The 26799-nt window shown below is 45.4% G+C and overlaps 1 protein-coding gene across 2 annotated transcripts in view; it reads left to right on the top strand.

Moving 5' to 3' along the window:
• The window catches only part of OGFOD2 (2-oxoglutarate and iron dependent oxygenase domain containing 2), a 155204-nt gene that overhangs the window by 104005 nt on the left and 24400 nt on the right, over window positions 1-26799 (top strand). Inside the window, exon 5 of one of the 2 annotated variants that reach the window (XM_063964554.1) lies at window positions 8597-8721. In XM_063964554.1, coding sequence (XP_063820624.1) covers window positions 8597-8721 — 125 coding nt within the window. Of the gene's footprint in view, window positions 1-8596; window positions 8722-9800; window positions 9854-26799 lie in introns of those variants that run through there. The other variant, XM_063964553.1, reaches the window with a different exon arrangement.

The raw sequence follows: 26799 nt of genomic DNA, 5'->3' as shown, positions 1-26799 counted from the left end.
TTTATCATCGGGTCTGGCATTCCTACTTTGTTTGGTGCGCATCTAACAATTATGACGCTTCCAAGTTTAGTACAGCCAAACTTTTGGCTTTTCTGCAGCAAGGCCTAGATTCAGGCCTGCGTCTGGCCTCCCTCAAGGTTCATATTTCTGCCTTTATCGGTGTGGTTTCAGAGAAAAATTGCGACTTTACCTGATGTTCACACTTTCACTCAGGGTGTGTTGCGTATCCAACCTCCCTATGTCCCGCCTGTGGCTCCTTGGGACTTGTCGGTGGTTTTGGAGGCGTTGCAGGAGCCTCCATTTGAACCCCTTGGTTCAGCTGACCTTAAGTGGCTTTCCCTTAAGGTGGTGTTCTTGCTGGCTATTGCCTCTGCTAGCAGAGTGTCGGATCTGGGTGCCTTGTCTTGTAGTTCCCCATATCTGATTTTTCACCGTGACCGGGCGGTTCTTAGGACTCGTCCCGGATATTTACCTAAGGTGGTTTCTTTGTTCCACCTTAATCTGGAGATTGTGGTTCCGGCCTTTGTCTCTCCTGATTTGTCTCCCAAAGAGCGGTCTTTGGATGTGGTACGGGCTCTCCGTATCTATGTGAAGAGAACTGCTTCTATTCGAAAATCTGATTCTCTCTTTGTTTTGTTTGGATTGCACAAACGTGGCTGGCCTGCTCACAAGCAGACCCTGGCCAGATGGATTAGAATGGTGATTGCACATGCTTATGTGAGGGCTGGTCTGTCTGCTCCTGCTCACATTACGGCCCATTCTACTCGGTCTGTTGTACCTTCTTGGGCGGACCAACGTGGTGCGACCCTTGATCAATTGTGCAAGGCAGCTACGTGGTCCTCAGGGAACACGTTCATAAGGTTCTATGCCTTCGATACTGCCGCTTCCCAGGATGCTTCCTTTGGACACCGGGTTCTTGTGCCCGCTACAGTGCGTCCCCTCCCATAAGGAACTGCTTTAGGACATCCCCATTGTCCAATCCTTGTGGAGCCCAGTGTACCCCGCAGCAGAAAACGAGATTTATGGTAAGAACTTACCTTTGTTAAAACTCTTTCTGCGAGGTACACTGGGCTCCACAAGGCGCCCACCCTGACGCACTTAGCTTCTTTGGGTTGGTATGGCATTAGCCGCTGACACTTCTCCTGTCGTGAGAGTGTGGTGTATGTGGCTACTAACCGTTGTCGTCTCTTTTCCTGCTACTGCATTGGGCTGGTTAACTAAAAACTGAGCTCCTGTGCTGGGAGGCGGGGTGATATAGGAGGCGGCGCTGTGCATTCTGGGAACAGTCAAAGCTTTGAGCCTGTTGGTGCCTCGGATCAAGATCCTATTCTATACCCCATTGTCCAATGCTTGTGGAGCCCAGTGTACCTCGCAGAAAGAGTTTTAACAAAGGTAAGTTCTTACCATAAAACTCGTTATCCTAGATATATAGAATTTGACAGCAGATAAGAACCACTTGGCCCATCTTGTCTGCCCTTATTTTGAATGGTCAGTCATATAGGAGCAAATACAGAATAAAGGGCAACAAAAGCACAAATACAGACCACATTTTAATGGCGGTAGATAAACAATTAGAAAACAACAAAAGTTAGGTGATTGGTGAAAGGGAGAGGGATATACGGGAGCTCAAGAGAAGAGGAGTGGGGGCACCAAACAATATTGTAAGGGTAGAAATACAATAAGCATCCCAAAAAAAAGAAAACAGCATAGGGCAGTGGTTCCCAAACTTTTTTGAATCACTGCGCCTTAGGGCATCAGAATTTTTTCACGGCACCCCCAGGCCAAAAGTTTCTTATTGAGAAATTTAGAAAGTAATATTAAATTAAGTAAATTGTGTTTATATGTAATTCTTGGGGTCAGTTATGTGGTGAGGGGCAACATTTGCTTCTGTTTGTACACATATTTATGATTTGAAGCCACCAGCACTGGTTTTTCCTATTACACTGACCATAAATAATTTCAGTTGGTCCTGGACCATCAACCTTGGGCACCTCTGCAAGTGTCCTGAGGCACCCCTGGGTGCCACGGCACACAGTATGTGAACCACTGGCATAGGGGTTGGAAACAAAGAAATGAAGAGGAAACTGTATTCGCTGCCCATGAATCTAGTTAAAAGGTTAACACTCAAGAAGAAGGGGGTGTGGGTCTATGCTCAGCAAGCATCCAGGGAGCCCAAACTTTGGTAAAAACAATGTCCTCGATCATGAAGGTAATAAGTTATTTCCTCCATAGTTGCAACATGCCAAATCTGGGTCTTAAGTGCAATGAGAAGCGGGTCTTTCTCCAGTTTAGAGCAATCCGGGATTTTGCCACCACCAAAATGTACACGGGCAATTTTCTGGAGAATTTGTCAAGGTCTGGGGGACGGTAGCACAACAAAAATATCCAGGGGTCTTTCGGTATTGAAGCATCCAGGAGAGAATTCAGGTGACCGTGAAACAAGTCCCAGAAGGGACCAATTTTCAGACCGGTCCATCATTTATGGATCATAGTACCCTTGCAGCCACAACCTCGCAAACAAACAGGGGAGACGGACGTTAACATTTTATTAATTCTCTCAGGAGTATAATACCAATGATAATACATTTTGTATGCAGTCTCTTTTATTTTGGTTGCGATAGAGCGTTTAGCTATCCCCAGTCTCATGTCACCCCAGGCCTCATCATCTGGAGGGGGTACAGGATCCCATTACCAAGCAGTTTCATGGGACCTCAGAGAGGGAAAAGTGGCATCTAGAACCAGGGCATAAAGCTAGGAAATCAAACCCTTAGATAAGGAGCAATGTTCACACAGATTGGGGGCAGGGAGTGTAAGAAATGGCAAATTTAAAGGAATTCATATGGCTAAGTACCTACGAAGAGGTTTTCTGTTGTATTTCTGACAGGGATAACCATTGACCCTGGTTGGAAAAATCTGCGGGGAATTTAAACCCTACCCGTGTCCAACTACGGAACCTAACAGTAGAGCACAAGTTCTCAAACTCTGTCCTCAGGACCCCACACAGTGCATGTTTTGCAGGTCTCCTCACAGAATCACAAGTGACATAATGAGCTCCAAATGTGGACCTTTAAAAATGTGTCCGTGAGTAATTAATACACCTGTACACCTGCTGGGTTACCTGCAAAACATGCACTGTGTGGGGTCCTGAGGACAGAGTTTGAGAACCTCTGCAGTAGAGGATCCAGGAGGAAACGGGATTGTGCCTAATAGAGGTTAATGGAGATGTTAGGGAGGTAAGATTCATTTTGAGATAGTAGAAATCCCAGAGTTTGATATTAAATTTGACAGTGGGGAGCAGTGTGGGAATTGGGGGACGATGTGCGGAGGATAGGCCCCATTGGGGGGGTCAAATCTGGGAAACTAACCTAAGCCGATTCAGTGTCAAGCCAGAAAGTAGAGCTCGGCGAGAGTAGGAAGCAATAATCTGGCAGAAATGGGAAGCTAGATAGTAGAGTTTGACGTCAGGAAGACCTCTACCACCTCCTGGAATCAACCTTCCTAGGACTTTGACTGCAATTCGTGGGGGTCTGTGATTCCACATAAAGCGGACAACAGCTTTTTGAATATTACTGAGAAAGAAAGTGGGAACAGCTACTTGGAGGGTCTGAAAAAGATAGAGCCACTTTCATCTGGATGGCTATGATTTTATTCAGCGACGAGATAAGAAGTCTATTCCAGGATGTCAAATCGGCCTGCATTTTGGAGAACAGAGGCAGCAAATTTTCATAAAAGAGAAAATTCTAGTGAGAGGTTAGGCCAGAGATGGGGAACCTTCGGCCCTCCAGCTGTTGTTGAACTACACATCCCAGCATGCCCTGCAACAGTTTTAGCATGGCAAAATAGCAAAACTGTAGCACGGCATGCTGGTATGTGTAGTTCAGTAACAGCTGGAGGGCCAAAGGTTCCCCACCCCTGAGTTAGGCAAATGCCAAAGTACTTGAACTTTTTGGGTTGCCATTTGACGCTAAAATTAGTTCCGATGTTTTTGACGTTCCAAAGGAGATCATGAAGTAGCATGGCTTCTTACTTTGAATATTTTATCTTATAGCTTGAGACAGTGCTATAGGACCGAAGGACAGAAAAGATTAGGGAGAGAAGTCTCCGGTTGGGTAAGGGATAGACGAATATCCTCTACAAAGATAAATCTTGATTGGTGTTGCTCACTTGCACACCCTCCGGTTTGGGTAAGGGATAGACGAATATCCTCTACAAAGAGAAATCTTGATTGGTGTTGCTCACTTGCACACCTTGAATATCAGGATGGGATCTAATTTGAAAAGTGTGCATTTCAATTATAAGGGTGAAAATCGGGGGATAACGGGCAACTCTGCCTTGTGCTATTACTGACGTGGACCGGGACAGAAGGTACACCATTGATCAGGACCGTAGCAGAGGGGGACAGAGTACAGTGTCAGGAGACCAGTGAGGAAGTCAGCAGACATGCTGAAGGCTTCAAGAGCAGCTTTCATGAAACTCCAGGAGATCCTGTTGAATGCATTTTTAAGCAACTAAGGAAAGTAAAATAGTAGGGGATCTCCTGGAGTTTGATATATGGATAAGATCAACAGCACATCTGGTGTTATCTATTGCCTGGCAGCCCGGGATAAATCCTGCCTGGTCATAATGGATCAATAAGGGGAGAAATGGGTTCAACTGCCCCTTTTGTAACCTTATAATAAACTTAAAACCTAATAGATTTTTCGTTATTTTAGAATATATCCTTATATCTATCCCAAGCATGTTTAAATTGTTCTACTGTTTTAGCCACTACCACCTCTGATGGGATGCTATTCTACTTGTCCACTATCCTTTCTATGAAGACAGAGCGGTACAAACCCCAGGCCCCATAGTTTTGCCCCCCCCCCCCCCCCCCTCCTCCCCCCCCCTGCTGGAGCAGCTCTGTCCCAGCTCTGAAGCTCTCCCCATCTTGCCAGCAGCAGCATTGCTCTCCCCGTCCTGCCAGCAGCAGCAGCAGCATTGTGCTACACTACAGTCGGCACACGCTGCTGTGTGCTGGCTGGTCTGTGGTGTTGCAGGGAGGCTGGTTTCTCCTGCCTGTGCGGGTGTGTAGGGGTGAGCTCCCCCCTCTAAATGTATACCTAGCTGAGTGTCCAAAATGTCTCCCCAAAAAGCGAACACTGTAATTTGCATAAGGGGCGTGGTCACACAGGACGCGATTAGGCCACCCCCCCGAACCCGCAGCGGGCACAGCAGTGAGATAGGGCCCCCCTGTCTCAAGTGCCCTGGACCCCCTCAAGTCATAAACCGCCCCTGTACGAAGTAATGTTTCCTAAACTTTCCCCTGAACCTACCTCAGTGCATGTCCTCTTGTTCTAATACTTCTCATCCTTTGAAGAATTGTACATCCTGTGCCTTGTTAAAATCCTTGATATATTTGAAAGTATCTGTCATGTCCCCCCTTTCTCTTCTCTGCTCCAAACTATACATACAGTATTAAGATCTTTTCATTTTTCCGGGTATGTTTTGTGATGTGGACCGTGCACCATTTTAGTTGCCCTTATTTGTATAGTCTCTAATATATTTACTGTATATCCTTCTAGATTAGAGATATGTCCTCCAGAACTGAACACAGTATTCTAGATGAGGCCGTACCAATGGCCTATACAGTGGCATTATTACTTCTTTCAGCAACTGATTCCTTTTTATATGCAACTATTGCTTTGTTACATTGCTTGCCTGCCTTTAAGTCTCCTGAGTTAGTGACTCCTAGATCCCGCTCCTCCTCAGTAGTCTCCATTATTGTGGCATTCCTACTATAAACCCTTTGGGTTTTTGAGACCCAAATGCATGATTTTGCATTTTTTTGGCTCTTGACTATTCCTTTAGTCTACCTAGAACATTCATTATTTGTTTCACCCTCCTAGTTTCTACCCTGTTGCACACCTTTGTGTCATCTACAAAAGGGCATCATTTCTCATTAATACCATTTGCAATATCATGTGGTAACATTTTCTTCATGTGAAGGTAGGTACTCCATTTACGACAACCATCTGTTTACAATGCTGCAACCCAGATGTTATCCGATAAACCATCTGAGAATCCATTCCCAAGCTTTCAAGTTGATTTAACAGTGTGTGATGTGGGACAGTCAAAAGCCTTACTATAATCTAGTTAAACTACATCTTCCCTCCCTTCCCCCCACCGTGATCTATTACTTTAGTCAGCCAGTCAAAAAAGTAAACAGCATTTAATCTCCCCTCTTGCCTTCCCTCAGTAAATCCATGCAGTTTGGTATTCTGTAAATTGCTGAATTTTAGATTACTCTGCAGCTTGCTTTTAAGTGTTTCCTTCAATTTCCTTACTTTACTGATGGTAAGGCTCACTGTTTGCTAGTTGCTTCCCATTTTGTGCAGTGGGACTACATTCGCTCTTCTCAAGTTTTCTGGAATTACTCCTGTAGCTATTGAATCGGTCCTAAACCATACTGCTTGATGGTTGCATCCCATATTTACGGCTGATATTCTGTCACCATTTGTAACACTTAAGTCTAATATTGCATCTTTACAGGTAGGCTCCCTAACCAATTGCTGGAGGGATGCTACCTGCAAATAATTCAGAATGTTCCTACGTCTAGTGGAACTTGCAACAGACAAATTTACATCAGGTAGATTAAAGTCTACAATTATTATTACCTCTCCTTTTTAATGCAGTTATAGGGATGTCTTGCAATAGATCCCTGTCCAGTCCCTCTTCCTGACCTGGTGGTCTGTAGATCACCCACTATGAAGAATCACCTTCTCCTCTGTTTCTATGGTCACCCACAGGGCCTCTGTTTTTTCTTCAATGCTTTGTATCATGCTAGTATTTATAAAAAAAAATGTCACCAACATTGCTACCGCTCTGCTGATTCTTCCCACTCTTTCCTTTCTAAACAAAGTATACCAAGGTACAGTATAACTATGTCCCCTTCATGATTTTCATTGCACCATGACTCCGTAATAGCCACAGTATCCAGATCAGTAACTAAACTCCTAGCATTTGCACACACAGCTCTAATTTGTGCATCTCCTAATCCTAGCTACGGTATGTTCATCTCTCTGCCTATGTTTATTTGGTTTGATCTGCATTGTTTTCTGTTGCTGTGTATAATTCTTCCTTTTCTACCTTTTGGTTGGGCAAGCAGATTTCTTTATTCTGCTAGTTTAAATAGTTCCTGATGAAGAATCCAAACTTCTCACTTTGTATTCTGGTTCTCCTTGAAGATGGGTGTAGGCCATCACTATTGTATAAACCCCTGGAGATCCTGGAGATGTTACAATGCTTTAAGTGTCAGGTTTTGGAAAGGGACTGAATGTAGTGGAATAAAGAGAGGGTAGAGCAGAGAATGACAACTATTGAGGGAACCATGGGTTAAGGTGCAGCCTGACCAACCAAAAGAGCCAACATGTCTCTTCACATGGACAAAAATGTAACATGGTAGGTGTCAGATGTTCCTAGTCTCTAGAACAGTTCGTTTACAATTAACTGTGCTCCTCCTCAAACAGAACGCTCCCAAGAGGCATGTTGAAAAGACAAAAAAACACACATGGCATAATATCTTCTGGATGTTAGATTTTGCACCTGGTTGTAAACTGAATATAAAAATGTGCAATTTCCGAAGATAAAAAAGGGATAATACATAAATCGCTTATTACAATACTGTAAGATGTGCACTTCCATCAAAAATCAGGAAGCAAGAGATCCTTATAATAAAAACACTCCACCCTGGAAGTATGCTCACAAGATGGTGAAATGATACAAGCAAATAATCAGTCAGTTAGGTCATCTCATCTAAGCTGCAATGCTTCATCCCAGACACACCAATTGCGACATCAGAACCCCCATCTCTATCAGTGACCACTGCAGAAATCAGGTTACCAAGCGCATCATACTGAGGCTCCTAGATCTCTATCTGCAACTAACATTAGTTGCTTGGTAGGGCGGGAGCTGACAGCACATATTTTTAAAGTGTCTAGTCATGTCTTGCACTGTAGATACACATTTCCTCAGTTACAGCCGAGGGAAGAGCGCAGATGCCACAGACGCATGGGTTACAACCGTGTTGGAGAAAGCCAGTTGGTGGTTAAGAGACAATTAATGTATGTTACATACATGCAACTGTTTGTATGTTTAGATGGCTAACTATTAGATTGTCAACCAATTGTTGAGGTAAAAATCACCAAATAATTTCCTATGCGGTCAGCTTTTCCTGCAGCCAGAGTTTGTTTTATTTTTGATAGTTTCTTTTGAAGAGACAAGCTTTGATTATATCTGTCTTCTCCTGCAGGCTATTACCTTTATAATCTCAATTTCCCACCATTTCTAAAACAGAATGCCTTTCTTTATCATATCTCGAGAAGAAGAGCAGTTTTTATTAGTATGGACAAGAATTTAACGAGTATAATAGATAAAATGGTTCTATGGCTAAGTAATGTTAATAATACTTTTTTTAGTTTTTTATTATTTGAAAGAAATTTCAAATATATTGCTATGACAAACTTAATAAGTAACCATTAATAATAACGAAATACGTATTGATATACATATTATTACTCTGTAACCTTTGTTCCCATTTCTTTTCTTTTTTCTTCCTTAGGAAAGAGAATCTACCGCTTCCCAGTATTTATTCCACAGTTTTGCAGTGACCTTGTAGAAGAACTTGAAAACTTTGAAAGATCACACTTGCCAAAGGGACGTCCAAACACTATGAATAACTATGGGGTACTTTTTTTTTTAATATATATATATTTATTGAGGCATATAAAGGAAAACATTAATACTGTACAGTGCAAGGCAGGCACATATGATACAATAGGAAAGATATGATCGATAGTAATAGGGTAAAATGATAATATATGGCAGCCATACATCAAAGAACTTGGATGCTCTTGATTCCACATCCAAAGTACACTCGACCCAATCCATATGGTACACCTAAAGTAACCTGGGTAGCATATGTGACATGGAGATGTGGTCAGGGTGTATCCACTGGAATAGGATAGTTTCTTTTAGCCGTGGCTGCTATCTTAGACAAAAGGAGGCGAACACCCGCCTTTGGTTTAGGAGTGAGGGATGGAGAGTAATAATTCCACATGGCCCATGGCATATGGGGTACTTTAAAAAAAAAAAAGAAGCCTTTTGTATTAAAGACTTGCGTGATCATACAAAAACTAAATCTTATGGAACTAGAATCTATCCTGATATTACAGTATCAGATTAATCATAAAAGTATGGAATAATTGTTCTGGAGATCCTGTAGATGTTACAATGCTTTAAGTGTCAGGTTTTGGAAAGGGACTGAATGTAGTGGAATAAAGAGAGGGTAGAGCAGAGAATGACAACTATTGAGGGAACCATGGGTTAAGGTGCAGCCTGACCAACCCAAAAAAAAACACATGTCTCTCCACATGGACAAAAATGTAACATGGTAGGTGTCAGATGTTCCTAGTCTCTAGAACAGTTAGTTTACAATTAACTGTGCTCCTCCTCAAACAGAACGCTCCCAAGAGGCATGTTGAAAAGACAAAAAAACACACATGGCATAATATCTTCTGGATGTTAGATTTTGCACCTGGTTGTAAACTGAATATAAAAATTAGAGATGAGCGGATTCGGTTTTACTCGGATTTACTCGGTTCTCAAAACGGCATCTTATTGGCTCATGGATGTCACGTGTTTTGGATAGCCAATCAGATGCCGTTTTGAGAACCGAGTAAAACCAAATCCGCTCATTTCTAATAAAAATGTGCAATTTCCGAAGATAAAAAAGGGATAATACATAAATCGCTTATTACAATACTTTGAAAGATCACACTTGCCAAAGGGACGTCCAAACACTATGAATAACTATGGGGTACTTTTTTTTTTTTTTATATATATATATATATATATATATTTATTGAGGCATATAAAGGAAAACATTAATACTGTACAGTGCAAGGCAGGCACATGTGATACTATAGGAAAGATATGATCGATAGTAATAGGGTACAATCTAGGAAGTTTGGTTGAGTATATCATATTCTGTCAATTCTCCATAATATTTCAAAATATACAACAAGAAGTAAAAGCATTTGTTCAGCAAGACAAAGTTGAATAGAGACCATGTCAAAATAAGATTTTACTTACCGATAAATCTATTTCTCGTAGTCCGTAGTGGATGCTGGGACTCCGTAAGGACCATGGGGAATAGCGGCTCCGCAGGAGACAGGGCACAAAATAAAAGCTTGAGATATCAGGTGGTGTGCACTGGCTCCTCCCCCTATGACCCTCCTCCAAGCCAGTTAGGATACTGTGCCCGGACGAGCGTACATAATAAGGAAGGATATTGAATCCCGGGTAAGACTCATACCAGCCACACCAATCACACCGTACAACTCGTGATCTGAACCCAGTTAACAGTATGATAAATTTAAAGGAGCCTCTGAAAGGATGGCTCAACAATAATAACCCGAATTTTTTGTAACAATAACTATATACAAGTATTGCAGACAATCCGCACTAGGGATGGGCGCCCAGCATCCACTACGGACTACGAGAAATAGATTTATCGGTAAGTAAAATCTTATTTTCTCTAACGTCCTAAGTGGATGCTGGGACTCCGTAAGGACCATGGGGATTATACCAAAGCTCCCAAACGGGCGGGAGAGTGCGGATGACTCTGCAGCACCGAATGAGAGAACTCCAGGTCCTCCTCAGCCAGGGTATCAAATTTGTAGAATTTAGCAAACGTGTTTGCCCCTGACCAAGTAGCTGCTCGGCAAAGTTGCAAAGCCGAGACCCCTCGGGCAGCCGCCCAAGATGAGCCCACTTTCCTTGTGGAATGGGCTTTTACTGATTTTGGCTGTGGCAATCCTGCCACGGAATGTGCAAGCTGAATTGTACTACAAATCCAACGAGCAATCGTCTGCTTTGAAGCAGGAGCACCCAGCTTGTTGGGTGCATACAGGATAAACAGCGAGTCAGTTTTCCTGACTCCAGTCATCCTGGAAACATATATTTTCAAGGCCCTGACAACGTCCAGCAACTTAGAGTCCTCTAAGTCCCTAGTAGCCGCAGGTACCACAATAGGTTGGTTCATGTGAAATGCAGAAACCACCTTAGGTAGAAATTGAGGACGAGTCCTCAATTCCGCCCTGTCAGAATGAAAATTTAGGTAAGGGCTTTTACATGATAAAGCCGCCAATTCTGACACACGCCTAGCTGAAGCCAAGGCCAACAGCATCGACACCTTCCACGTGAGATATTTTAAATCTACCGTAGACAATGGTTCAAACCAGTGTGATTTTAGAAATCTCAACACAACATTGAGATCCCAAGGTGCCACTGGAGGCACAAAAGGAGGCTGTATGTGCAGCACCCCTTTCACAAATGTCTGAACTTCAGGTACTGAAGCCAGTTCTTTCTGGAAGAATATCGACAGGGCCGAAATTTGAACCTTAATGGACCCTAATTTTAGGCCCATAGACAGTCCTGTTTGCAGGAAATGCAAGAAACGACCCAGTTGAAATTCCTGTGTAGGGGCCTTCTTGGCCTCACACCACGCAACATATTTACGCCAAATGCGGTGATAATGTTTTGCGGTTACTTCCTTTCTGGCTTTTACCAGAGTAGGGATGACTTCTTCTGGAATGCCCTTGTCCTTCAGGATCCGGCGTTCAACCGCCATGCCGTCAAACGCAGCCGCGGTAAGTCTTGGAACAGACAAGGCCCCTGCAGTAGCAGGTCCTGTCTTAGAGGTAGAGGCCACGGTTCGTCCGTGAGCATCTCTTGAAGTTCCGGGTACCAAGACCTTCTTGGCCAATCCGGAACCACGATTATAGTTCTTACTCCTCTCCTTCTTATGATTCTCAATACTTTCGGTATGAGGGGCAGAGGAGGGAATACATACACTGACTGGTACACCCACGGCGTTACCAGAGCGTCCACTGCTATTGCCTGAGGGTCCCTTGACCTGGCGCAATATCTGTCCAGTTTTTTGTTTAGACGTGACGCCATCATGTCCACCTTTGGTCTTTCCCAACGGTTTACAATTTGGTGGAAGACTTCTGGGTGAAGTCCCCACTCTCCCGGGTGAAGGTCGTGTCTGCTGAGGAAGTCTGCTTCCCAGTTGTCCACTCCCGGAATGAACACTGCTGACAGTGCTATCACATGATTTTCCGCCCAGCGAAGAATCCTTGCAGTTTCTGCCATTGCCCTCCTGCTTCTCGTGCCGCCCTGTCTGTTTATGTGGGCGACTGACGTGATGTTGTCCGACTGGATCAACACCGCCTGACCCTGAAGCAGAGGTTTTGCTTGAATTAAGGCATTGTAAATGGCCCTTAGTTCTAGAATGTTTATATGAAGAGATGTTTCCATGCTTGACCACAAGCCCTGGAAATTCCTTCCCTGTGTGACTGCTCCCCAGCCTCTCAGTCTGGCATCCGTGGTTACCAGGATCCAATCCTGAATGCCAAATCTGCGGCCCTCTAGTAGATGAGCCCTCTGAAGCCACCACAGGAGAGACACCCTTGTCCTTGGCGACAGGGTTATCCGTTGATGCATCTGAAGATGCGATCCGGACCATTTTCCCAGTAGATCCCACTGAAAAGTTCTTGCATGGAATCTTCCGAATGGAATCGCTTCGTAAGAAGCCACCATTTTTCCCAGGACCCTTGTGCACTGATGCACTGAGACCTGTCCTGGTTTTAGGAGGTTCCTGACTAGCTCGGATAACTCCCTGGCCTTCTCCTCCGGGAGAAACACCTTCTTCTGGACTGTGTCCAGAATCATTCCTAAGAACAGTAGACGTGTCGTTGGAATCAGCTGCGATTTTGGAATATTTAGAATCCATCCGTGCTGACTTAGCACTACCTGAGATAGTGCCACTCCGACTTCTAACTGTTCCTTGGTTCTTGCCCTTATCAGGAGATCGTCCAAGTAAGGGATAATTAAGATGCCTTTTCTTCGTAGAAGAATCATCATTTCGGCCATTACCTTGGTAAAGACCCGAGGCGCCGTGGACAATCCAAACGGCAGCGTCTGAAACTGATAATGACAGTTTTGTACTACAAACCTGAGGTACCCTTGGTGAGAAGGATATATTGGGACGTGGAGATAAGCATCCTTGATGTCCAGCGACACCATATAGTCCCCCTCTTCCAGGTTCGCTATCACCGCTCTGAGTGACTCCATCTTGAATTTGAACCTTTTTATGTAAGTGTTCAAAGATTTTAGATTTAATATTGGTCTCACCGAGCCGTCCGGCTTCGGTACCACAAATAGTGTGGAATAATACCCCTTCCCCTGTTGTAAGAGGGGTACCTTGATTATCACCTGCTGGGAGTACAGCTTGTGAATGGCTTCCAGAACTGCCTCCCTGTCGGAGGGAGACTTTGGTAAAGCAGACTTCAGGAACCGATGAGGAGGAAACGCCTCGAATTCCAGTTTGTACCCCTGTGATACTACCTGTAGAATCCAGGGATCCACTTGCGAGTGAGCCCACTGCGCGTTGAAATACTTGAGACGGGCCCCCACCGTGTCTGCTTGTAAAGCCCCAGTGTCATGCTGAAGACTTGGCAGAAGCAGGGGAGGGCTTCTGCTCCTGGGAAGCGGCTGCATGGTGCTGCCTTTTTCCTCTTCCTCTGCCCTTGGGCAGAAAAGAGTGACCTTTTGCTCGCTTGTACTTATGGGAACGAAAGGACTGAGTTTGAAAAGACTGTGTCTTTTTCTGTTGATGTGAAGTAACCTGGGGTAAAAAGGTGGATTTTCCAGCCGTTGCCGTGGCCACCAGGTCTGTTAGACCAGCCCCAAATAACTCCTCCCCCTTATACGGCAATACTTCCATGTGCCGTTTGGAATCTGCGTCCCCTGACCACTGTCTGGTCCATAATGCTCTTCTGGCAGAGATGGACATTGCGCTTACTCTTGATGCCAGGGTACAAATATCCCTCTGCGCATCACGCATATATAGCAATGCATCCTTTAAATGTTCTATAGTTAACAGAATATTGTCCCTATCCAGGGTATCAATATTCTCAGTCAGGGAATCCGCCCATGCGACTCCAGCACTGCACATCCAGGCTGATGCGATTGCTGGTCGCAGTATAACACCAGTATGTGTGTATATACTTTTCAGGATATTTTCCAGCCTCCTATCAGCTGGTTCTTTGAGGGTGGCCGTATCAGGGGACGGTAACGCTACTTGTTTAGATAAACGTGTGAGCGCCTTATCTACCCTAGGGGGTGTTTCCCACCGTGCCCTAACCTCTGGCGGGAAAGGGTATAGTGCTAATAACTTATTAGAAATTAGCTGTTTTTTATCGGGGGAAACCCACGCTTTATCACACACCTCATTTATTTCCTCAGACTCAGGAAAAACTATTGGCAGTTTTTTCACACCCCACATAATACCCGCCTTTGAGGTATTTGTAGTGTCAGAAAGGTTTAATGCCTCTTTCATTGCCGTGATCATGTAACGTGTGGCCCTACTGGACATTACGTTTGTCTCGTCACCGTCGACACTAGATTCAGTATCTGTATCTGGATCCGTGTCGACCCACTGAGGTAGCGGCCGTTTTAGGGCCCCTGAGGGTGTCTGAGACGCCTGAACAGGCACTAATTGACTTGCCGGCTTTCTCATGTCGTCAACAGTTTTTTGTAAATTGCTGACATTATCACTTAATTGCTTAAACACAATCATCCAGTCAGGTGTCGACTCCCTAGGGGGTGACATCACTAACACAGGCAACTGCTCCGCCTCCACCTCATTTTCCTCCTCATACATGTCGACACACGCGTACCGACACACAGCACACACACCGGGAATGCTCTGATAGAGGACAGGACCCCACTTAGCCCTTTGGAGAGACAGAGGGAGAGTCTTCCAGCACACACCCAGCGCTATATATATACAGGGATAACCTTATATAAGTGTTAATCCCTTATAGCTGCTGTTAATCTAGTTATTTGCTGCCAAAATGCCCCCCCTTCTCTTTTTTACCCTGAATCAGATGCAGTACTGCAGGGGAGAATCAGGGAGCCGTCCTTCCAGCGGAGCTGTGAGGGAATAATGGCGCCAGTGTGCTGAGGAGATAGGCCCCGCCCCTTCACGACGTCCTTAACTCCCGCTTTTTTGTGTAAAATGGCAGGGGGAAAAATACATCCATATAGCCCTGGAGCTATATGTGATGTATTCCTTTTGCCAGCTAAGGTATATGTGTGTTATATTGCGTCTCAGGGCGCTCCCTCAGTGACCGGAGTGTGAAGTGTGCTGAGAGCAATGGCGCACAGCTGCGGTGCTGTGCGCTACCTTAGTCTTGAAGACAGGATGTCTTCTGCCGCCGCTTTCACCGGACCTTCGTCTCTTCTGGCTCTGTAAGGGGGACGGCGGCGCGGCTCCGGTGACCCATCCAGGCTGAACCTGTGATCGTCCCTCTGGAGCTAACGTCCAGTAGCCTAAGAAGCCCAATCCACTCTGCACTCAGGTGAGTTCGCTTCTTCTCCCCTTAGTCCCACGATGCAGTGAGCCTGTTGCCAGCAGGACTCACTGAAAATAAAAAAACCTAACTAAACTTTTATTCTAAGCAGCTCTGGAGAGCTACCTAGTTTGCACCCTTCTCGGCCGGGCACAAAAATCTAACTGGCTTGGAGGAGGGTCATAGGGGGAGGAGCCAGTGCACACCACCTGATATCTCAAGCTTTTATTTTGTGCCCTGTCTCCTGCGGAGCCGCTATTCCCCATGGTCCTTACGGAGTCCCAGCATCCACTTAGGACGTTAGAGAAAACGGGGAAATCCCATTTTCCAACACATACATGTTGTACCATGTGGTTAATCTAACAAATTTCCTGATGCTATCCTTTTCCGTATCTGATAAAATGATAATATATGGCAGCCATACATCAAAGAACTTGGATGCTCTTGATTCCACATCCAAAGTACACTCGACCCAATCCATATGGTACACCTAAAGTAACCTGGGTAGCATATGTGACATGGAGATGTGGTCAGGGTGTATCCATTGGGATAAGATAGTTTTTTTTAGCCGTGGCTGCTATCTTAGCCAAAAGGAGGTGAACACCCGCCTTTGGTTTAGGAGTGAGTGATGGAGAGTAATAATTCCACATGGCCCATGGCATATGGGGTACTTTTTTTTTTTTACTTTTTTTTTTTAAAAGCCTTTTGTATTAAAGACTTGTGTGATCATACAAAAACTAAATCTTAAGGAACTAGAATCTATCCTGATATTACAGTATCAGTTTAATCATAAAAGTATGGAATAATTGTTCTCCGCACTGGATCGCCTTCACTGTCGACAAAGGTAGTATACAGCAGTGGCATATTACATGTTGTTGGAGCAGTGCCTTCTTGTTCCAGCACACAGACTCCAAACTAGGTGTAGTCACTGCACTAAGGGGCTGTCCTCAGGAATGCTGGCTACTCAAACGCTGGGCTCTGCGGGAAGCAGCTGACACCAGGCAGCATAAACTGCACCATCCCTCTGAATGATTTCAGATGTGTACTGACAATGACCTCTACAGCAAACTCTGAGGGGCTGATGCAGAGTTGGTCGTAAATATGGCCGTAAATTACTCTTCTTCAGACACATCCAGCTTCGAACCTGCTGCATGTATGCCTGGTTTACGCAAAGCTGTCCTCATCATTGTGCAAAGGATACACCTTCTAACAGGTGTTCATGCATGTTACTCCAAGGGAGTATATGGATACATGGAAAACTCCACCTAACATGGATGACTGTATTGTGCAGTTGTCTAAGGCCAACATATTCCTATTTCAAATGCAGCTGCTTATAGGGATGGTATGGATAGAGCATTTGAGAACACTTTTTAAAGGAGCTTAATCCAATAAATTATAAATGATACGGTCAGCCAGATGTAATCTTGATGGCATCCTGGTTGAACCACAAGGTGGAGTACTTCTGCTCAAGGACACAGTCATTCCTGGTCGACAACATGACTGTTGGCAGAATTTTCAGTCATTTTTTTTTTTTATTTCCTCTGGGAGTGATGCTTCATGCATTCGCAAAAAAGTGACATGAGTACTGTTCATAGCATGAGAGACTGTTGTGGTACACTGACATTCTTAGGATGTCCAGTGATCGCGCTGAGCCCAAAAAAAAGTGGGTCCCAGGGACCCCTCATTTTTAAAAATTGGGGTCCTACCTGTCCTTTTTTGGGTTCCATCGGAATAAAGGTTCTTATTAATTTTATTAATGATGCAAATATAAAAACACAGACTTGATTTTGACACTACAAAAGTGCTGCAAGGGGGAGGATGGGGTGACAATGCTGCTGGGCTGTGTAGCATACAGGACACTGCACCAGAGATGTAACTAGACATTTTGGTGCCCTTTGGTAGAAACTGAATTGGTTCTCCCCCTCTCATACAGCAAAGCGTGCAGCAAAAATTTAGGGGCATGGCTTTGTGGAGAAGGGGCGTGGCCACATCATAGTAGTGTCGCTTGTACACACTGCACCAGGTAGAACGTCCTATACACATTGCACCAGGTAGAGAACATTATACACATTGCACCATGTAGAGCACGTTATACACATTGCACCAGGTAGAGCACGTTATAAACATTGCACCAGGTAGAACCCCCTTATACACATTGCGCCAGGTAAAGCACTTAAACAAAATAATCCATCTTTCAGAAGACAGGAGGTAGTAATGTACATTCATAATATGCTAATGCCATCATTCAATACAGTATGACTGAAATAACATAATTTAATCAATGATAGTTATGCTAAAGACACTACAAAAACAATGTTTGCAGGAACACAGTGTAATGTATAGGGATTTAATTCATCACACAACAAGCATTCTGCTCCCTCAGAACAACTTTAGCTAATGCCACAGAACAAGGAGGAGGCCATGACCACAGAGCACACTGTCAGTCACAGCAGTCGCGCAGCCAGAAGGATGCTATGAACGGTGCAGCCACCACCAGGGATCTTGCACACAAATTTTGGAGGAAGGCACTGAGAGAGGGGACCTGTGGGCAGGCAAAGGCTCGACTCCGGATTTTAGCTCGGACCCAATAGCACTGCGTCCTCCATCTGTCACCTGTAGTGCAGGACCGGGCCAAACGAAGCCTGGGTCTCGCAGAGGAGCGGGTGCACGGTGGTGTACGGGAGAGGCCTAAGACTACCCTGCTGTGCCGTGTCAAAGTCGAAAAATATCGTTATTCTCATGCCTTGTACTAACCCCATGCGCTTGCCCGCTGCACGTGCACATTCTCTCCCGTGCGTGCGCATATTCGCAGTTGCGTGACGGCGCCTCCACGGACATGCGCTCAAACGCGTGGTATGTGCATTTGCGGTAGAGTTTGTGTGCGTCTGACGGGCGACTCAATTGTCACATAGTTAATCCAAATAGTGTATTTTGTAGGTTATGGTCTCCTTAATAATATCAGTAAGTTTGTTTAGTGTAACTGGTTCATGGACAGAGAAATCCCTCTTTACATGATACGAAGGGTCAGACAGGTTTTGAGCAGTGGTGTTTAGTATGCAACGGTAGAGTATATTATTGGTAACATTCCAGTGTTGGTTTGAAAGAGATTAATCGCTCTTGCGAATAGTTATGGTTATAAGAAGTTTATGGACATTTACTGCATTTGCAATTCATTATCCATGCGGCGGGAATCCTGAGATTCCCTCCCACCTGAGCAGTATGAAATAGTCGCAGCCCACCTGTTTGAATCAACCTATGACCTTTTGTTATAATGTGAAGACAGATTCCTGTGTCCAATGAACAATGAGATTGTAGGCCCCTTTGTAGTGTACTGTATGCAGTGTATATAAGGCAGCCAGTTTGGGCCAGCTCAGTCTACTCTCCACAAAAGGTTTTCATCACTGACTAACTTGAGAGCTGGTGACCAGGACTGCGCAGCGATCATTCCCCAGTGTGTAAGTTTTTCTCTGTAACCAACTTGTTCTCTGTTTGTATTTGCCATACTCTCTCTCTCTGTTATTGTTACGCTGTTGTATATTGTATATGTGTAGTTATTATGTTTAGATATTGATGTTAGTCTGTAGTGTATAAGATGTTAACTGTATTTTCCCTTTTTACATAACTAAATCTCGTTAGTAAAGGTTTTGGAACCTTAGCAAGGTATTGTGTGTTTACTACATCACTGAGGGTATTCGGAGCGTCTCAATCGCTCAAGCGGCTTTTATATAATAGAGGTTAATTAGCATTGCACTGTGTTCACATTACAAAACCAAGGTTTACAGTATAGGCTCAGCCTTTCATTGTGTTGCATACAAGGTTTACTGTGTGTCATCCTGTGAGCGTCTGCGCCGCTCGTGTTCCTCTTGTGGGCACAGCGTCAGCTACGCTAGTAGCGTAGCATTACGGTACTCGGACCGCCTATAGCGTGCTCGATACCCAGCGTAAGCCGTGAGCGAACGTGCCGCTCGTGCGTCTCGACCACGGCCCAGCGTCTGCTACGCTAAGTGCGTACCCTTACGGTACCCCGTACGCCCATTGCGTACTGAGTCTCTTACCAATATATTATGAATGTTATAAGATAAATATTTTAGCTTTATCAATTGGCGGCTCGTCCGTCCTCTACATATCCGCTCTAGCGAACACAAGCAGACTTTATCTGTCAGCAAAGGGCGGGAAGGCGTATCCCTTTGTATCCGTGTTGGTGGTGAGGGATACGGTAGTGCTGACTAGATAAGCGTCTGCATCGCTACGCTGTAGGAGTGCTGGTGGAATCCGGAACCGGAAGGTAAGAACAGTACGCTATTGTCTTTTAAAACTGTTTTATTTCTGTTTGATACGCATTGCGTACGCAACACACGCACACACCTGCATTTGTCATTTGTGTAATTTTCACATCTCGCTTTCCTGTTTGCCATTTATCATTGATAACGTGCTGAGAAAGATTTGTTGCTATTGGTAGTTAAAAGTAAAATTAATACGTAAGGGAGTAATTTGTAAAACACGCACACGGCTTGCCTAAGATACAAGGTGCTTGGTAGATGATTACAGTTAAAGATCATTTACATTGATATAAACGTGTTACTTGTGTTACTGTGGACGTGTCTGGCCTGTGTACACGTGTCCCTAACAAAGAGCGGGACAAGCGTACGCGACGCAAGGGCTGACGCACGTAGCGTATATTACGCAACGGAGCGTATGGGTACGCCCAGTGCTTAAAGTGGTCCTAGAGAGGTGGTGGAACTCACCCCCCTTCCCACGGTGGCAATTCAACAAAGGTATTGCGCGCGCCGCAAAAAGGGGCGTGGTCTCAAAAAAGGGGCGTGTTATACAATAGTAATAACGCCCACAGTAGTAGCACCCCATAATACACATAATGCCTACAGCAGTAGCACCTCTTATACAATGCCCACAGTGGTAGCGCCCCTTATATAGAGCCCATAGTAGTGGTGCCCCTTATGCAATGCTCGCAATAGCAGTGCCCCTTATGACCCCAGGATTGATGCCCCTTATGAAGTGCCCCCTTTACAATGCCCTCATTAGTAGTGCCCCCAGTAGTAATGCCCTTAATGGTAATGCCCCCAGTCGTTTAGCCCCTGTAGTTATGCCCCCTTGTAGTTTAGCCCCCAGTAGTAATGCCTCCAAGTAGTAATGCCCCCAGTAGTTTAACCCCTGTAGTTACGCCCCCAGTAGTAATGCCACTGTAGTTATGCCCCAAGTAGTAATGCCCTCCTGTAGTTTGCCCCCTGTAGTTTGCACCCAGTAGTAATGCCCCCAGTAGATGCCCCTCTGTAGTTTGCCCCCCAGTAGTAATACCCTCCTGTAGTAATGTCCCCCAGTAGTAATGCCCCCCAGTAGTAATGTCCCCCAGTAAATGCCCCCCAGTAGATGCCCCTCAGTAGTAATGCCCTCCTGTAGTTTGCCCCCTTGTAGTAATGTCCCCCAGTAGTACTGCCCCTCAGTAGTCTGTCCCCCAGTAGTAATGCCCTTCTGTAGTAATGTCCCCCAGTAGTAATGCCCCCCAGTAAAGGCCCCCCAGTAGCTTGCCCCCCAGTAGTAATGCCCTCCTGTAGTTTGCCCCCTTGTAGTAATGTCCCCCAGTAGTACTGCCCCTCAGTCTGTCCCCCAGTAGTAATGCCCTTCTGTAGTTTGCTCCCAGTAGTAATGTCCCCCAGTAAATGCCCCCCAGTAGTAATGACCCCAGTAGATGCCCCTCTGTAGTTTGCCCACCAGTAGTAATGCCCCCCCAGTAGTAATACCCTCCTGTAGTAATGTCCCCCAGTAGTAATGCCCCCCAGTAGTAATGTCCCCCAGTAGTAATGTCCCCCAGTAAATGCCCCCCAGTAGTAATGCCCTCCTGTAGTTTGCCCCCTTGTAGTAATGTCCCCCAGTAGTACTGCCCCTCAGTAGTCTGTCCCCCAGTAGTAATGCCCTTCTGTAGTAATGTCCCCCAGTAGTAATGCCCCCCAGTAGATGCCCCTCAGTAGCTTGCCCCCCAGTAGTAATGCCCTCCTGTAGTTTGCCCCCTTGTAGTAATGTCCCCCAGTAGTACTGCCCCTCAGTAGTCTGTCCCCCAGTAGTAATGCCCTTCTGTAGTTTGCCCCCTGTAGTTTGCTCCCAGTAGTAATGTCCCCCAGTAAATGCCCCCTAGTAGTAATGACCCCAGTAGATGCCCCTCAGTAGTTTGCCCCCCCAGTAATAATGCCCCCGTAGTAATGACCTCTCAGTAGTTTGCCCCCCAGCTGCTACACAAATAAAAAAAATAAAAAAAACACAGCACACACCATACTTACCAAGCCCCGCTCCGTGTCCGGCAGCTGCAGTCCTCTCGTCGCCCGCTCCTCTACACTATGAGAGAGACGTCATGACGTCTCTCCCATAGCGCGCACTGACTGAGCCGGAAGGCGAAGCTCAGTACTGAGCTCCTGCGTCCGGCTGCCGCTGTGCGGGAAGAGTCATCTCCCTGCAGCGACGGGGGACACATCGCCGGGTTAGGTGAGCCAGAGGAGGCGGAACTGCGTTCCGTCTCCAAGTGGAACTGACGGAACGCAGTTCCGCCCCGTTCCGGCTCACTTTAACCCCTGGGTACGCCCACGTAATACAAATCACGATAGTATTGTTTTAGTAGGCGATACGGAGGCAACGCGATAATAGCGCAAGTCAATCTCAGTGTCCTAAATTTTAGCGTAAATAATCCTTCTCTAGTTGTAACTCCTTTCGGGACTAGACTGTGATACTGAATGAAAGGGATTTCTGCGCAGAAACGAAAGTAAAAGAGTATATGAGGTGAAAGAGTGTGTATACATATATATATATATATATATATATATAAGTTTCTCATTTTTGGGTGGAACCACAGGAAATCGAGTTCTCGTGAGGTACATACGTAAAAGTGACAGCGCGGTGGCTTGGGAGGCATCCCTTGTTAAACATATTAAAATAAGAGCATTAGAGATAACGGACCAGGAGGTCCAGAGACAGACCAGGAGGTCTAGGTACAGCGGACTAGGAAGTCCGCTATAGATAGAGTCAAGAAGCACAACACCAGGAGGGTTGGTGCAATACCCATATAGGCCATTAAGCTCCGGCTGAAGGAATTCGCAGCCACAATTTTCGATTCCACTGGTCGTTCCGCACATAAGATTAGTTGCTTATGTGCAGAACGATTGTACCGCATGTAATTGTGTGCATTAGTTAGTAACTTGACCCAGTACCATTTGCGTACGCTAGAGGGGTCATAAACGCTATTTGTACATTCTAACGTGATTTGTGTAATTTTTTTTATTTTAAGGGAGGTTCGCTGGTCACTCAGGAATTCTCCAGCAACTGATGTTTACTGGGAAGGGTTAAGTGCTCTTCGGATCACACCCACACGTTCCAGTAAATAGAGGTTCAGGTCGCAGGGGCCCTAGGTTGAGTACGCCAGCGCTAAGGCAGTGTGTGGGCGTATTGGTCGACGTGGGCGAGTGAGCGGAGGTACTCGGTAAACTTTCACCGTCAGCCTACCCCGGACATCTTGGTTTTTGTAAGGGTTCGCTGAAGACCCTGATTTGAAGGTCAGAGGTAACGAAAGCAACACCTGCAAAGATGGGGGCCAGTTGTTCAGGTAGGGGGCGATCAACTCTGGTCCAGGTTGATTTAGTAAACCGACCAATCGGGTCGGCAAGGTATATCATGTGTGAGAAATACGGTTCACACACAGAGGTTTTGTGCGATGACTGGGAAAGAATGACTGTGCATGACGGGGAAAAGTTCCCACGGGTAGGCAGTTTTAGCCCCGAGGTGTTACAAAATCTAAGGAGAAGGATATGTCTCATTAAATCTGCAAAGAGACGGATCAAACATTATGATTATTTACAATTATGGCAACAGGAAGGTGAAATACAGAGAGGATTGGCTCAAGCGGCTGGATCTAACCCTATCAGAAAACTGATAGCCACCGCACCACCACCACCATACATAACGGGAGAGAAAGTGGTTACAGAGAATGGCACACTGGTGTATGATAAACATGCACTTAGTAACTGTATAGATGTTAAGAATAATGTAACTAAGATTGTTGATGCTAATACTAACTCGTGCAAGCTGTACCCTGTTTTAAACTTTCCCCAGGATTGTGGCCAAGAGGATGAACCCACAACAATATCTGCACTCTCTCTAGCAGCCATCATAGCAGAAACAACAGTGTGCACGTCCCAACCAGTAAGAGCAGTATCAAAGGCCCTTAATGGAGGGACAGGTGAGGTTGTATCAACTGGTAAGTACGGCACTGTACACTATGCTGAAACCATTACACCACATGTTGTAGAATCTACTCAGAATGATGTTATTGAACTTAATCCCGTTAGGGTAATTGCAGTACCAAATGGGAAAACTGACACTTCAGGAATCACTCCTGTCAGAAACATTGCCATGCACTACCCCTTTTCCCGAACGGAATTAAGATCAATGGTGTCTGAATTCCCTGATCCTAGGAAAGATCTAGTTGCAAGCCAGAAGTACATTAGAGAGCTAGGACATACTGTGGAGCCCAATAACAAAGATTGGCGGACATTGCTGAGGGCATATTTACCCTCCAATGTCGACTCAGCGAGTTTCATAACTGACTGTAGACTAGATGAAGAAGTACCCCTTACTGAGGAGTACAATCAAGATAATGTGAAAAGAATTAATTTGCAGCTGGGAGTAAATTTCCCAGCTGTTGCTAAATGGAACAAAATTTTCTCCATCAAGCAAAAGGAGGGAGAAACAGCTGCTGATTATTTTCATCGGGCACTACAGGAAATGGCTAAGTATACAGGGATAGAAGACATTAAGACAAATGTGAATCATAGAGAAGTAGCAGTATCTGTGTTAATGGATGGTTTAAAGGAAGTATTGAGGACGAGGGTACAGACCACCCAACCATGTTGGCGAGGTTTGTCGGTGGCTACTTTGAGAGAGGCCGCTATTGATCATGATCAGAACATCACCAGACACAGGGAGTCGCAGAGTGATAAGCTGATGGCTGTAAGTATACAGGCCCTTACCACAAGGCCAACTCAGCATAAGTCTCAGACCCCTGTGGGTAAGTCAAATGTGGTAACTTGTTATTACTGTCATAAAGAGGGACATTTTGCACGAGACTGTAGATTTAAAAATGCACAAAACTCATATCAACCCCCTAGACAACGACATGACACACGAAATTGGGATCAAGGACCGCAGAGACGGAGTTATGAGCCACACGCAGGGGAAACAAAAAGGTATCCCCCAAGAAGAGACTGGCAAGTCTCTGATAGTTCCCATTTACACCCTTCACAGGTAATAGCTGCCAGCGCAATACAGGGAGGTCACCACATACAATAGGGGTGGGGCCACACCTGTAATCTGCAGCCAGTGAAATTAATTGCGAGCCTTGGAAGTGAACCCGAGGTCACAATTGATGTTGCTGGTAAATCTCTAAATTTCCTTGTAGATACGGGGGCAGCCAAGTCAGTGATAAATTCGACCGTGGGCATGAGAACCACTGGTAAAACAATTCCAGCCATGGGAGTAACAGGAGTAGTACAGCACTACCCTTTAAGCAAACCTGCAGAGATTACGATAGGGCCTTTGCATACCAAGCATTCTTTTCTGCTGGCTGCATCGGCTCCGACTAATCTCCTAGGGAGAGATTTACTGTGCAAAATGGGATGTGTCATATATTGTACTCCTGAGGGTGTGTTCTTGGATATACCCGAAAACCACGCTCAGGAAGTGCAGGATATGCTAGATTCCCCAACAAGATTAATGTCACACACTGTTGTTGTAAATAGGTGTCCGTCCAAGGTAGAGGAAATGATTTCCCAGATACCGGAATCACTTTGGACCAAGGATGGACAAGACACTGGATTAATGGCAAACGTAGCCCCAGTAGTTGTACAAGTAAAAGATGGTAGGATAGCTCCAAAAATCCCACAATACCCTCTGAAGCCAGAGGTGGAGTTAGGAGTTTACCCTGTAATAGAGCGCTTGCTACAACAGGGCATTCTGGTAAGAACGTCCAGCACTGCCAATAGTCCCATCTTCCCTGTTAAAAAGAGTGGGGGGAGGGGTTACAGATTAGTGCAGGATCTAAGAGGGATCAACAAAATAGTTGAGAGTCAATTCCCCGTAGTGCCAAATCCAGCTGTCATCCTTATGCAAATCCTTCCCACTGCCAAATTTTTCACTGTGATTGACCTCTGCTCCGCCTTCTTCTCGGTACCTCTGCACCCTGACAGTCAATACTTATTCGCATTTACATACAGAGGAGTTCAGTACACCTGGACTCGCTTACCACAAGGTTTCATTGACAGTCCAAGTATTTTCTCACAGGCCTTGCATGATTGTTTACAGTCTTTTCAACCTGAGAGTGGATCAATATTAATACAGTACGTGGATGACCTACTGCTGTGTTCAGATTCACTGGAATCATCTCTGAGAGATACGAAACAACTCCTGTTTCATCTTTCAGACACCGGACACAAGGTTTCCAAAGACAAGTTACAATTATGCCAGACCAGGGTAAAATACTTGGGACACTGGCCCTCATTCCGAGTTGTTCGCTCGCAAGGCGAATGTAGCAGAGTTACACACGCTAAGCCGCCGCCTACTGGGAGTGAATCTTAGCTTCTTAAAATTGCGACCGACGTACGCGCAATATTGCGATTACAAACGAGTTAGCAGTTTCAGAGTAGCTCCAGACTTACTCTGCCTGTGCGATCATTTCAGTGCTTGTCGTTCCTGGTTGACGTCACAAACACACCCAGCGTTCGCCCAGGCACTCCCACCGTTTCCCCGGCCACTCCTGCGTTTTTTCCGGAAACGGTAGCGTTTTCAGCCACACGCCCCTGAAACGCCGTGTATCCGCCCAGTAACACCCATTTCCTGTCAATCACATTACGATCGCCGGAGCGAAGAAAAAGCCGTGAGTAAAAATACTTTCTTCATAGTAAAGTTACTTGGCGCAGTCGCAGTGCGAACATTGCGCATGCGTACTAAGCGGATTTTCACTGCGATGCAATGAAAAATACCGAGCGAACAACTCGGAATGAGGGCCACTGTCTGACACAAGGACTGAGACACCTCACCGCTGATAGAATTCAAGCAATTCGTGACATGACCCTGCCACAAACCCAGCAACAGATTAGAAAGTTTTTAGGAATGTGTGGGTATTGCCTTAACTGGATCCCAGGTTTTTCCATACTGGCCTTGACTTTACAGGAGATGGTCTCCTCAAACAAACCTGATCGGATTTTGCACACAGACGAGTCTGAGATGGCATTTGAGAGACTTAAACAGTGCCTAACGCAGGCACCAGCATTAGGCATGCCAGATTATGGAA

Source organism: Pseudophryne corroboree, chromosome 1 (assembly GCF_028390025.1).
Source record: "Pseudophryne corroboree isolate aPseCor3 chromosome 1, aPseCor3.hap2, whole genome shotgun sequence".
Lineage (NCBI taxonomy): Eukaryota > Metazoa > Chordata > Amphibia > Anura > Myobatrachidae > Pseudophryne > Pseudophryne corroboree.
This window is presented reverse-complemented; position numbering and strand designations above follow the sequence as displayed.